Source organism: Octodon degus, unplaced genomic scaffold, assembly GCF_000260255.1.
Source record: "Octodon degus isolate 3935 unplaced genomic scaffold, OctDeg1.0 scaffold00107, whole genome shotgun sequence".
Taxonomy (NCBI): domain Eukaryota; kingdom Metazoa; phylum Chordata; class Mammalia; order Rodentia; family Octodontidae; genus Octodon; species Octodon degus.
In genome coordinates this window covers 1,610,335-1,624,770 of record NW_004524683.1, presented here as the reverse complement: position 1 = coordinate 1,624,770, position 14,436 = coordinate 1,610,335, and the positions used below count along the sequence as shown (strand labels likewise).

The 14,436-nt window shown below is 39.8% G+C and overlaps 1 protein-coding gene across 3 annotated transcripts in view; it reads left to right on the top strand.

Annotated features, from left to right (window-relative positions):
- Window positions 1-14,436, top strand: part of Zfyve9 (zinc finger FYVE-type containing 9) — a 211,329-nt gene that overhangs the window by 193,256 nt on the left and 3,637 nt on the right. For all 3 annotated transcript variants that reach the window (XM_023724211.1, XM_023724212.1, XM_004639118.2), the window contains 4 exons: window positions 1,488-1,568; window positions 5,523-5,685; window positions 10,360-10,465; window positions 13,941-14,117. In XM_023724211.1, coding sequence (XP_023579979.1) covers window positions 1,488-1,568; window positions 5,523-5,685; window positions 10,360-10,465; window positions 13,941-14,117 — 527 coding nt within the window. The remainder of the gene's footprint in view (window positions 1-1,487; window positions 1,569-5,522; window positions 5,686-10,359; window positions 10,466-13,940; window positions 14,118-14,436) is intronic.

Sequence of the window (14,436 nt, the reverse complement as noted above, 5' to 3'; positions counted from 1 at the left end):
GGTCCTGAGTTCAATTTCCAGTATCCGCCCCCCCAATAAATAAATAAATAAATAAATAAATAAATAAAGCAATCTTCCTTAATAAATCAGAGAAACTGTGCTAAACAAATTTCTTTACCACTGGACTTTTCAGACCATTTAGTAAGCTGTGAGTATTCTGATTTTATAAGAGGAAAATAATATCTAGTTCTTTACAAACTTATGTCTTATGTTTGTTTTGTAAACTTCTTTAATAAGCTTATTATAAACCACTATCTTCAGTGTATTTTTTAAATCAATTGTTCAGTAAAGGCATAGAAGGCATTTAGCACATATACATCCAAATACAATATACAAAATAAAGTAGTGGTACATTCACAATGCTCTCTATTAATGACATCACATCTAGAATATTTGAATAAGTTCTGGCTATCATTAATGGGTGTATATTGATAAAACTAGATTGGGTCCAGAGGATGATTGTGAGAAACAGCAGTCCTTATTTAAGGAAGACTTAAATAAAGACATTTATAAATGTCTAACACTGAAAGGAATACACTGGAAGAGGGTGGTGGGAAATAGCTACATCTAATTTTTTAGTTATTTACTATGTGAAAGTAAGATTCAGCTTATTCTCTGTTGCTACAAAATGCAATGGCAAAAGTTACAGGGAGCCAGATCTGGGCTCAATTTAAGAGCATGCTCTGTAACAGTGATCTTGTTGAAAGCAGACTGGGTGGCCCTATGCTCTTGTGGGTCCCCCTCACTAGCAGTATCTGGCAAAGGCTGGGAGCCCACCTGGCAGAGAGATCGTGGGGCCATGTTGCATTAGCCCAGTTCCATTTAAGATGCAGGAAAATGACATTGCAGTAACATTTTCATAAAGCTAAATGTAATTGCACATCTTCTCTTATGAAAAGATCAGGGTAATGATGTTTGTTTTTAAAAAATAGTCTTTTTTTAAGCTTTGTGGATCTCTAATATTTGCTACAGTTACTCAAATCTAGTGTTGTAGTACAAAACTGGTTTAGACAATATATAAATGAATGGGCATAGCTATGTTCAATTTACATGAAAGGTCATTTACAGAAGTAGGCTGCAGACGGGCCGGGGAGATGGCTCAGTGGAATAAGTGCTTCCCTGGCAAGTGCAAGGGCCTGAGTTCAATCCCTGGTTCTGAAAAAAAAAAAAAAAAGAAGAAGAAGAAGTAGGCTGCAGATGATCTCAGTTTACTACACCCTGGACTATTAAGATCTCCTAGCCTCTGAGGTTCTTTGATTCTTGATTTGAGGAAGAGGGGAAAAAAACAAACCTTAAGACTTCCTTTCCAAATCTGTGATAAACATGAGAATTATTAGTTACTTGTATATTATAGTATATAGATTAAGTGATTTTTTTGAAAGTTTCTGTATAATGTTTCTATTTCCCAGTTAGCAAATATTTCATTATTATTCTAAATACCTCTATCTCAGGGTCTGTCTTCATGAAACTTTTTCTGTTTTTTTTAGTGACTGGTGCCAGTTTCTTTGTGTTTAGTGGTGCTCTGAAATCCTCTTCAGGATACCTTGCCAAGTCCAGTATTGTGGAAGGTAAAGAATGAGGTTTTTTTTTTGCTGCATGTGTATTGTTTCAATCTCAGTGATACAACTGACAAACAGGGAACATTGAGAGAAACCTCACTGCTTTTACTGTTGATGTCAAACCCCTATTATTTATTCAGTGACATCTCACTCTTCAGCAAATTAAAACTGCTATGAGAGTGTTTAGTTCTCCAAAAAGGGAGTCAGTGGTAGATATTGTGAGACAGACACATAAAAATTAAGAGATGGCCTTTCATAGTTGTGTGTGGAGGTACTGTGGTGTGTGCATGTGAGAACAGAGATAGCATTGGATGCAGATATGTAAATGTTCAGTGAAGTCTTACAAGAATACAGTGTCCTCATTTGAGGTACAGAATGAGATGGGCTTGCTATGGGTTTATTATAATTAGACATGACACATTCTAATAAATTTAAATTAAATGAAAGACTGATTGACACACTGTATTCACTTTGTTCTCTATGCTTGATCATACCCTGTCCAGGTTATTTTTGTTATATCACATATTACCCAGAATTTAATGGCTTAAAACAACTCAAAACAACCATATTATCATATTGGTTGATTCCTCTTATGTGGCATATTGACAGGACTGTGCAGGGATATAGGTTTACTTTGCTACATGATGTTTTGGGGTATCTCAGTTGGGTTTACTTAAAAATGGGACTATTTTGATGGCAGCAAGCTAGTTATCTAAAATATTGCTCACACACGTTGAGTCCTGGCCTGGGATTACTTTAAATGCTAGGCACAACGACTGGAGTACTTACTCCTACTCAGCATGGTGGGCACCCTGGAATGTCTGGGCTCCTTCCTTGGTGGTTCAGACCTCCAGACAAAAGTGTTACAGCAATGAGGTAAGAGCTACATTGCCTTTTTTGACTCAGCCTTGAACACCAGAGTGTTGTTTCCACCAGACTCTAGTAGAGGGAGAGGAGTTTGATGCTACTTTTTCTGGGGGGTGGGTGGGAATAACTGGGAATCAAATTTGGGACCTCATGCTTGCCAGGCAGGATTGTGCCTCTGAGCTACATTCCCAGCCCTGGCTGCAATTTTTGATGGGGAAATGTGATGGCATCATTGTAGAAGAGCATAGGGAAAGTAACCACATAGGATGACTTTTCATGTGCACAATGGCTCACCTTAAGGTCCTATCTACAGACAAGGCTGGATTCTAGTGTATTACTTGAAATGAAAAATCTTACATATATTTATGGAGTTTGACTTTCATCTTTTTTGATAAATTTAGTAAAACAGTGAGTGAAGTACAGAGGACATCAATATTTTACAATTAAATTTCATAAATCTTTTTTCTTTCTTGAGACATGGCTTTGTTATGTAGCCAAGGTTGGCTTCAGACTTGCAATCCTGCCTCAGCCTGCTGATTGTTCGAGTTACAAGTATGCTCCATCATATCTAGCTTTAATAATTTCTTTTTCTCTCTTTGATTCTTTTGAGACAAAGTCTCATACATACTTACTACGTAGCTCAGGCTGGCCCAGAATTCATGCAAACCTCCTGCCTCAGCTTCCTGAGTGCTGGGGATTATAGGTATGTGCCACTATGCCCAGCCATTTTTTGCTTTGTAGTCAAGAGTTGTGAAATGTGCCAGGTGTGGTGGTGCACACCTGTAGTACTACTACTTCGTGAGGCTAAGGGACGAATATCACAGATTTGAGGCCAGCCTGGGTTACATAACAGGACCCTGCCTGAAAAAATAACTTTTAAAAAAAAGTCTAGCTAGCCATTGACAGACAAATGGGGAAAGAAAATGTGGTATATATACACAGTGGAACCATAAGAAAAGATAAATTTGAGTCATTTTTAGGAAAATGGATAGATCTTAAGGTCACAGTATTAAGTGAATTAAACCAGACAAAGGTTAAATATCAATACATGTAAATGTAAATAAATTAAACAGTAAAAAAAAGAGAGATAGCAGGAAACGGGAAAGTAGACTTTTTGGAGATGGGGAAGGAGTGGAGGGGAAAGAAAGGTCAAAAATGCTCAAGATACAATATATTGATGTACCAGTGTCTCCAAATAAGTGCGATTGTTATGTGTCACAAACATATTTTATTGGTATAACTTACCACAAAGCTAGAATGTGGCAGGATTAGATTTAAAATCACCTCTTTGTACTTCAAATCCTATTCTGCTCTTTCCCAGTATGTGGCAGTTCTGTTCTAATGTTTTTAAGCCTTGGAGTATTTTTATACTTTTCTCTTTATTGATATGTGCTGCGATACATAATAATTTATATGGTTTTAAAATAAATTGTTAAGTATTTGGGTATGGTGACACACCCCTGTAGGTCTAGACTCTTGGGAAGCTGAGACCAGAGGATCACTTGAACTCAGAAGTTTGAGACAGGGCCAGGGAGATGGCTCAGTGGAATAAGTGCTTCCTTGGCAAGTGCAAGGGCCTGAGTTCAATCCCTGGTTCCACCAAAAAAAAAAAAAAAAAAAAAAAAGAAGTTTGAGACAAGCCTGGACAAAATAGCAGACACTGTATCCAAAAATAAAACAAGAAAGCAAGCAAGCCAGACAGACAGACACGAACTTAGGAGTTGAATAGTCTCATTTGGTCTGAAGTGACTAATTAAATACCTGTATCATCAAGTGTAGACTATTGTTTTTTTTTTAAATTTTTTTTTTTATATTTTAGTGTGTGTGTGTGTGCGACTCAGCCCACCAGGGGGCAGGGCTGGTGGGCATGTGGTGCTGGGGGATTGAACCGCGGTCCCTGTGCTTTGCTAAGCTTGTTCTAAGTAGGTGCTTTAGACCACTGAGCCATCCCGCCAGCCCCCAAGTGTAGACTATTGTTATGTCTTTATGAAGTAGTTAAAGAACATCCTTTAAATGCTGGTAAAATGATAAATTGAACTGACACATACTTACAAATGCAAAGTAGTATTTTTTTAAAGTCTATGGGTGAGAATTTCTTGGGTCTTGCATTTCTTTCTGTGTGTGTGTGTGTGTGTGTGTGTATGTGTGTGTGTATTTGGTACAGGGTGTTATTACCCTTGGACTTCTAGTGATCCTCCTGTTTCCTCCTCCTACTGGGATTACAGGCATGTGCCACCATGCCAGCACATGGTCACCAGCTCAGGGTGCCCTGGGCATGGGGCCAGCGTGGCATGCTGTACTGGGGATCGAAGCTGGTCCCCGCACTTGCCTAAGCAAGTGCTTAGACCACTGAGCTATTACACTGGCCCAGGTCTTGTATTTCATGGTATGTTTAGTAAAACATGTGGCTGACTGCCTGGTTATAAAGTTTTATTGAGGCTCTTTAGAAATTATCTCAGGAGACAAAAATGTCAGCAAACCAGGTTAATTGTTTACCAATGACAACGTTATCCTCAATTTCAGTGTTTACCTATGACTGAGGTAGCCAGCTGCCAAAAAGTAGTTAGCTACTCTGTTGTAGCTTTGCCTTACTGGCTGTCAATAAATGGATTTATTTCTACGCCTATTACTATTGTTTATTTGATGACTTAATGAACATCACATGTTAACAAGGGTGTTTAACTCTATGCCAGATGATCATAGTAAGATGAGATAGAGATACAAAGAAATCAGAGCATGGTAAATGCAAAAGGTATAACAAAATACGCCATAAATCCAAGAGAGCAAAGTAACCATTTGTAAGTTTTTTCTTTGAGTCTCAGGAGAAACTTGTAGTGGTATCTGAAATGAAATTAACAGGTAAGTGTTTAAACGGAGTCCATCATGGTGTTTGTTCTCAGGGCTTTTTCAAAAAGTAAAGAGATTCTGCTCAACAAAATCTTGTATCTGTTAGATACAAGAGAGCAGAACAAAAGTTTACATTTAATATCAGAGATTTTACATTTACTATTGCTAGATACCAGGTGCTGTATTTCATCTGGCCCTTCCCTGGCTTTGTGCTGTTTCCATCTGTATTATCTTGGTACTGATTCTTAGATGGCGTCATGGTCCAGATCACTGCTGAGAACATGGATGCACTGAGGCAGGCACTTCGAGAGATGAAGGACTTCACCATCACCTGTGGGAAGGTGGATGCAGAGGATCCCCAGGAGCACATCCACATCCAGTGGGTGGATGACGACAAGAATGTTAACAAGGGGTAAATGCAGCCACCCTCATCCCTTGCGGTGTTTTTACAGTTTTACAGAAAGCCCACCTGAGAAAAAGTACTGTATAACATAGAATTCTAAGTGTCTGGTGTGTTAGCTTAATTTCTGAAGGAGTTTCTATAATTACTTTTGAGAAAAGTATAAGGGGAGGGCTGGGGAGATAGCTCAGTAAAGTAAGCACTTGCCTGGGAAGTGCAAGGTCCTGAGTTCAGTCCCTGGTACCGCAAAAAACAAAAAACAAAAAAACAAACAAAAAAGTATAAGGGGAATAATTAATTAAACAAAAAACATTCCTTCAAAAATTACTGAGATAATAGAAATACCTAGACTGGTGTGGTGGTGCAAGCCTGTAATCCCAGCATTTGGGAGGCTAAGGTAGGAGGATCCCTGGGAGTTTAAAGCTAGCCATGAACTGTATACATGGCAGAGAACAAAAGGAAGAAAAGAAAAAGCCTTTTTTCTAATATTGTTTCATTTTATATGATATATAATTAAATAAGTACCAAAAGGCTAAATAACTTACCAGATTAGATTTAAAATCACTTCCTTGTGCTTCAGATCCTATACTCTTACCCAGTGTACTATATGACAGCTCTCTTCTAATGCTGAAGTGCAAACTTTGATGTCTTTTTTAATCTCATCTTTCTTTCATATACCACCTCAATCCAAGAGCAAATCCTGTTCTCTGTACTTCAAAATATGCCCAGAATACTACTTCTCATCACCTCTACTGCTACCATCCTAGTGTAGGCCACTTACTCATTTGATCCAGATTATTGCATTAGGCTCTTAATTATTTCCTGGTTTGGAGCTTAGGCCTTTTCCTGCCTCCCAATCTAGTATTTGTCTAGTTACAATAGCCAGAGTAATGTCCCTGCTTAGACTTCCCAGTGGCTTCCGGTGTTATGCAGGAAAAAGTCAAAGTCATTTAGAACTTGTAAGGCCCTGCACAACCTGTGCATCCCTCTTTCCATCCTGTTACTTCTCAGAAGCAGCACTAACTTTCATCATACTTGGCCACAGCTATACTTCCTAGCTGACCCTCTTTCTCCAGATAGCCACATAAATCATTCCCTCCCCTCCAAATCTTATCCAAAGTGTCACTTTCTCAGTACATTCTTTCCTGATTAACTCATCTGTACTTTAGCCCTATCATATACATTTCTCTCTCCTAGTGATATTTTCTACCCCCTGCCCAGCATTATATTTCTCAGTAGTATTGTAACTCTCTGAATGTTTAAAAAAATGCACACACGCACGCGCACGTATACATGCACATATAGAATGTATACATCTGGAAAAGAAAACTTGTATAAATATTTTAATACTAAGTTTATTGAACCATCATGAGATTAATAAAGTTACTTTTGGCCTCTACAATTACAAAGTGGTGGCCATTATTTTATTTTACTTTCTTTTTTTTTAAAGTATTTAGTACAGGGTCACAGTATGCAGCTAGGACTCTAGTGATCCTCCAGTTTCAGCCTCCTCAGTGCTGGAATTACAGGCATGTGCCACCATGCCCAGTCTTGGTGGCAGGCTTAGCCCACCCAGGGTCCAGTGGTGTGACATGTAGTGCTGGGGATCAAACCCATCCCTGCACTTGACTAAGCAGGTACTTAGGCTGTTGAGCTATCTCGCTGGCCCTAGTGATGGCCATTAGATTCCAGACATTTAGAAGTACAGCACACTGCTGCTTGCTTGAGTAGCCTTGGTCATCAGGATTGTTGAACATGCGTTTTCAGCTTCTCTAAGCGCTAGCAATGTAGTGGGTTTTCTACAACATATGGCATCCTGTAGGTTCCCCCAAATGAGGGTAACACCATCTGTTTGAGAAACATCATACTATTATTCTTTTCCTGAAGATATATACACTTTTTTGTTGGACTCTGTATATATATATTTGTTTTGGTTTTTGGTCTTTTTTTTTTTCTTTCTGTTTTTTTGGTTTTTGAGACAGAGTCTTGCTATGTAGTTCAGGCTGGCTTTAAATTCATCGTATAGCCCTGGCTGCCTCAGATTTACTGCAATCATCCTGCCTCAGCCTTCCAAGTGCTAGGATTACAGATGTGCACCACCATACCCAGCTCTGACACAATATTTTCTTTTCCTTTCTTCTTTTTTTTTTTCTTTTTTTGGTACAGGGGATCAAACTCAGGACCTTAAGCTTGCTAGGCAGGCACTTTTTCCACAGAGCTACCTCCCCAGTCCAAATATTTTCGTTTATTTAACTACACTGCCCCTGGCATGAAGGCAGGGATTTTTATCTGTTTTATTTACTGTTATATCACCAGCACCTAAAAAACTATCTGGCATCTAGTAGTAGTTTAAATAGATTAAATAAATATGCCGTACTTCATTGTGTAACCATTCTTACATTCCATCCATTCATTTACCCATCCTCCTATCCATCCGTTCAGGCTATGTCAGAATTCTGGCAATACAGAACTCCTTGCTTTGGCAGCACATATGATAAAATTGGAAATACAAAATTGAATTCCAGGAGCTAAGGTGTAGTTGGATGATAAAGTATATGCATAGCATGTGTGAGGTCCTGGGTTCAATCCCAGCACTGAAAAAGGAAAGGTAAAAATGAATTCTGTGCCCCTGCCAATGAGTGATTCAATCTGGTTTTGTAGTTACAAATAAATGAGTATGTCAGTGTATTAAAGATGGTGAATTAAACTACTATATAGAATATAAAAATTCTAAAAAGAAAAAAAAAACAAGAAATCTGGTGAATGTGGTAGGACAGTTCAGGAAAGACTCAGCAGATAAATAGCTGGTGCTTTAGCTGAGTCTGACAGAATAGCCTTTGCTACAAGGCTTTGACAGAAGGCCTCTTGAATGTTGTGAGGATATTAGGAGTAAAGAAAGGTAAAAACATTTAGAACATAGCATGCAGATTTTTTTCATTAAAATTATTTTAAATAAAGCAATTTTGTTTTCCATCTTCCTTCCTATAAAACCCAAGGCCCAAGCATATACTACCACCGAGCTCTCCCTCCAGCCAAAAAGAAGCAGTGTCCAATTAATTAATAAATATGTGTGTATTTTATAGGTAACCTTTTATCTTCCTGTCTTTCATTAGAAAATTCATTTTCAAAATCAGCTTATATTTAAGTCTTTCATATTTGGAAAGGAATGTAATTAATAGGAACAAAAGTGCTCAATCAGAAAATTTTGTGCCAAAAGGTGTCAGTTGACAACAGCAGAATGCCTTTCCCTATAGCAGCTGTGTCAGCTGCTTAGAAAGCGGGACAAAAAGTAGCCTGGGTTGGGCTGCGGATTTGGTTCATTGGTAGAACACTTGCCTAGCAAGCTGGAAGCCCTGAGTTCAGTCCTCAGCACCAAAAACAAAAAATAAACTTTCCCCTAAAAAACAATTCAACCACGGGGCTGGTGAGATGGCTCAGTGGTCTAAAGCACCTACTTGGAACAAGCTTAGCAAAGCACGGGGACCACAGTTCAATCCCCCAGCACCACATGCCAGCCAGCCCCGCCCCCTGGTGGGCTGAGCTGGCCACACACACACACAAATAATTTTTTAAAAAATTTCACCCAAAAAAAAAAGCCAGGGAACATGCTGGCACTTGTTCTCTTTGTAATGTATAAACACAATGTTTCCAGCTTGTTCCTGAATGTCTTTTTTGCTTCAAAGCATGCTAGTCTACTGAGGGTGCCTTTGTGTGGGGTAAGGTGTTATAGGGCATTGAACATGGGCCAAGATCATGCTAGGCATGTGTTCTACACTGAGCTCCATCTCAGCCCCTGGAGTGCCTTGTTTCTTTTATATTGTTGCCTGATGAATTAAAACTTTAACTTATGTTGGTGAAGTAATCTTGAGAGAATGAAGTGAATGCCTGATGTTTAATTTGACTTTTAATATACAAAGAATCAAGACCAATCAGGTCTGAAAGTTGTTAGAAAGAGCCTAGAACCTTTGTGTTAGTCATTTCAGATCCTTACCACATACTTACTTGGAATCTATAACAGCACTGAGAGAATTTGTTTGATAAATACATAGGTCCTGGTTTATCAGTTTACAACAGCACTGATATAATTAACATACTTGGTCAAATAATCTTTAATAAACATGCATTGAGCTCCTAAGTTCCAAACATTGGGTCAGTCGTGCAAATATAACACAGAGAAGTGATTGTGTCATGCTCCCTGTCCTTCAGAAGTTCATTTGTAATGCAGATTGCAAACGTATGATGAATATTACATGGTAAGTGTTAAGAGAGGTAAGAGAAGAATGAAAAAGTTGGTTGAGTAGCCATACATTCAAAGAGAGGAGGAATGCTGGAAGAGCAAGTTTGATTACATTTGTTTTCATTAAGAGAGCCAGCTCCTGAACCCAGCCTGGTGACACATTCCTGTAATGTGAGGCTGACAAGAAGGATCAGGAGTTGGGCCACAAGACCAGCTTGGAGCACACAGCAAGACCCTGCTTTAAAAAAGAAAGTGCCAACTCCTGGAGAAATGCCTCTATTTTTGTATGTGTGTTCTCTGATTTATTTTAGTGCATAGGCTTGTCCCATTAGGCCACTATTAGTCTACTTTTGTACCGTGGCTTCTTCCTGTGATGAAGAGTGGTCATTAAGGTACCTGGTATAATTAATAGACTTGAGAAGACATGTCATTTTCTTTCTCTGTTTCAGTATCATAAGTCCTATAGATGGAAAGTCCATGGAGTCTATAACAAATGTGAAGATATTTCATGGCTCAGAGTATAAAGCCAATGGAAAAGTCATCAGATGGACAGAGGTAAGGAAGTGAAACCTGGCATCTTTGGCCTAGTTGACCACAACTCTTTGCTAGATTGAAAGCCACATTTTGGGTTCATTCTGGAATATTAAAAAAAAAATTATATCTGAGAAAAAAAATCTTCTTGTTGACTTACTATACTCTAATTTGCTTTGGTCTATCTCAGATCACTAGAAAGAAGTGACATCAAGTGCAGCCTGCTGTAAGCTGTTGTATCCTGTCCTGTGAACTAGCTATTAGGGACTGACTTGCATTAGGATTGAAAAAGAGGTGCATATCTTGAGTGGTGCATATCTTTAGTGTGTTCTTCAGAAAACTAGGTCAGTCATGCAGCACTCACAGTTAAATCTCTCTCTCAACAATATGGTCTTTACTTCACAACAAGAAAATTAAAGCTCATAAAGTATATTGTTTGCATGTTTGAATCTGCCAGAGTGAATCCCGTTGATCTGTACAACCAATAAAATAAAAAAATTTTTAAATAAAGCTCAGAAACTAAATAATTTGTCAAAAATTATAAGGCCAATGTAGATCTGGCCAACTACTAAGCTCTTTTCCATGAAATTAAGTTGTTCCTTCACATGAAGACTGTGGTAGGGTCTGCCTCTGGGAATGAGAATGATACAGGAGAAATGTACTCCCAACCTGCTAGATCTCAAGTACACCAAGTTTATGTCTCCTGAAATTCAAGAATGAAGTCCAAAGGACAAAGGAAGAGTAGGAAAGGATTATTAGGGAATAGGAATAGTTCCTGAGAGACAGGAGGGGTCCTGGACATAGGTCACCACTGAGGCTACTCCTCTAAGAATGTTTTATACAGCAAAGACATGAGGTGGATACAAAATCAAGAGGTGGGCACAACTATATTCACCCTATAAGATTACAGGTATATCTTCTTAGTGAATATTGATCCAGTAGTGAAGTGGGTCATGTAGCAAGGGTACATGGAAAGAGCAAAGGTGTTTGCGGGTAAGGATGGGTCTGGATTCTCTGGTCACCCACGTGGGTGACTGATATCTACCTGGACTTTACTGGACCAGCTGATACCAATTATATGTAATTGCCAGCTACTGCGTCTTCCTTAAGAGCAGCATGTAGGCCTGGTTTTTACATCTTCGTCTTTAACCTGGCCTTTGAAGGCTGTGCTTCCAGCCACAGTTCTGATGTCTTTATTTTTCTGCTGACTTCCAGTGCCCAGTCCCTTACTGAGTGTATATTAATTTCTATGCCACCTCCTGTGTGTGTACAAATCACACAGATCAGAAAATTGATTCTCTAAGAGTAAATAGGTAGACATAGATCTCTTATGTCCTTTTGCTTTTTTTTTTTTTTTTTTGTGGTACCCGGGATCAAACTCAGGACCTTGTGCTTGCCAGGCAAGCACTTATTCCGCTGAGGTATCTCCCCAGCCCCTCTTATATCCTTTTGAACCTCATGCTTAGCTGTAAAATAAAAGATGATATTGGAAAATCTGTAGAGTTCCTTTCAGCTTTAAGTCTTTTTTTTTTTTTTTAATTTTATTTATGTGTGTGTGTGTGTGTGTGTGTGTGGCCAGCTCAGCCCACCAGCGGGCGGGGCTGGCTGGCATGTGGTGCTGGGGGATTGAACCGCGGTCCCTGTGCTTTGCTAAGCTTGTTCTAAGTAGGTGCTTTAGACCACTGAGCCATCTCACCAGCCCCTCAGCTTTAAGTCTTAAGTCTTTCTAATTCTGTGACTTCTGGCTCTCACTTCACACATAGGGATGTGGGGAGCAGAAGGGTTTATGTCTCTTGATGAGGTCTGTGCAGCTCTTCCTGATGGCATAGGGGCACAGTCTGGGCTTGGTTGTTTCAGGTAACTCATCATTCATACCTGGCTTTGTGTCCACACACAGCTGATTTTAGTTATTTTCTTTGTCGTGATCATCCCTGATGCATTTTGAGCAGTGTAAAGTCTGGAACATGTAAAATTCTTCATACTGTATGACCCTGCTTGATCTCCATTCCCTTCCTGTGTTCTGAGGTCACTCAATGGAGTAGGTGGGCTTCCCATCTCACAATACAGATGAGTACACAGCCTTTTCTAACGCTTCTTCTTGGTAGAGCAGGGGCCAGCATACTCTTCTGCTTCCTCTAAAGCTCTCCTCAAAGCTTCCATGCATGGCCCTTTGGTTAATATTCTTGGAATAGGCCTCTTATTGAGCAGGAAGCTGGGCTTTAGTGTATATTTCTTTTTTATATTTTGATTATATTGTTACTGTTTATAATATAGAGGGTGGATGGCTCTCCATTTTTTATAGAGGCAAATTAGAATTAGACATCCTTTGAGGTCAGGTATGGTGGCACATGCCTGTAATGCCAGCACTCAGGAGGCTGAAGCAGGAATATTGCTGCTAGTTTGAGTCCAATCTTTATTACAAAGTTGAGACCCGTTCTCAAAATCAAGAGAAAAAAGGGGAAGGGAGGAGAAATAGGGGAAGGAAGAAAAGAAAAAAGTAGAAGTAGTCTTTTGAAAGCCTTGTGTGATAGCTCATATGCCTGTAGTCTCAGCTACTTGGAAGACACAGACAGAAGGATCACCTGAATTCAAGAGTTTGAGGGCATAGGGAGACCCTGTTCCACACATGCACATCCCAACCACAAGAACTGAAACAAGTCCTTTGACTAGTTTCCTCTGTGTGGTGAGGACCCGGGTCTCAGCTCCAGATTTGCTGCACTTCTCACCATGCACACAGGGACACAGCTCTGGCCTCCACAGTGCCACATGGTGGGCAAAGCTCTGCAACAAAAGGCAGAGGACTTGAATTATGGTCCTGGCTGTGTCTCTGAGTACTTCTGTGTACTTCACTGAGCCTCTTCTCTTTCGTAAATACTATGTAAAAAAAAGAGGCTGGATCATACTGTCAGAACTATTCTGGTTGTTTTGCTTTTTCTTGTGGTACTGATTGAAACCAGGGCTTTCACCATAAGCCATGTCCTTAGCCCTGTTTTCTTTTCGTGTTTTTTTTTTTTTTTAATTTTTTTTTATTTTGAGATGGTGTCTTTCTGAGTTGTTCAGGCAGGGATCAAATTTGTGGCCTTCCTGCCTCAGCCTCCTAGAATCCTAGGATAATAGGCATGGACTACCACCTCCAGCCTATGGTAGAGCATGTAGACTCTCAGATAATTTCTTAAGAAATATATATATATATATATATATTAGAAGTGTCAGTGCAAAAATAGGCATTTTGATTCTAAGGAGAATGTACCCTCAGATCATGCTGGAGGCTTGCAGGAAGACAAGCACTGCCACTCTCAGTGTGTATACAGGACCAAGAGCAGGGACTGTTTCCGTAAGTCTCACTTTTCATAGCCCAAGGACTTTATGGCATCCTGCACTTCATGGTGTCTTGCACACCTTGGAGAATCAGGGTGCTTCTATATGCAAGCCAACCTACTTGTGCACTTGTGTTTTCCAAAATCTGGCCTAAGTGTTAACTCTCTTGTTTGGAGAACAGGTGTTTTTCCTGGAAAACGATGACCAGCATAACTGCCTGAGTGACCCTGCAGATCACAGCAGACTCACTGAGCATGTTGCCAAGGCTTTCTGCCTTGCTCTCTGTCCCCACCTGAAGCTTCTGAAGGAAGATGGAATGACAAAACTGGGATTGCGTGTGACACTTGACTCAGATCAGGTAAGGAAGGTCTTAGGTTGCTTTTGAAGCTGTCCTTGGGCGATGTCTATGGACTATGTGAGTTTTTATGAATTGACCCAAGCTTAGCTCTGTAGACCTTCTGGTCTGAGCAGATGGAACATTCTGATTCCTCCTCTTGTAATATTAATTCACCCAGACATGCTCCCTGGTCAGGCACTCTCAGTGGCCTCTCCCTGCCTGTATTCCAGGGAGAAGCCTTTCTTCCTGTCGGCTGAGGAGGTCCTATAAAGACCTCATACCACCTGTGACTTGCATCTGCACTACCCTCTAACATGCTCTTAGAGGGCAGGTTCCACAG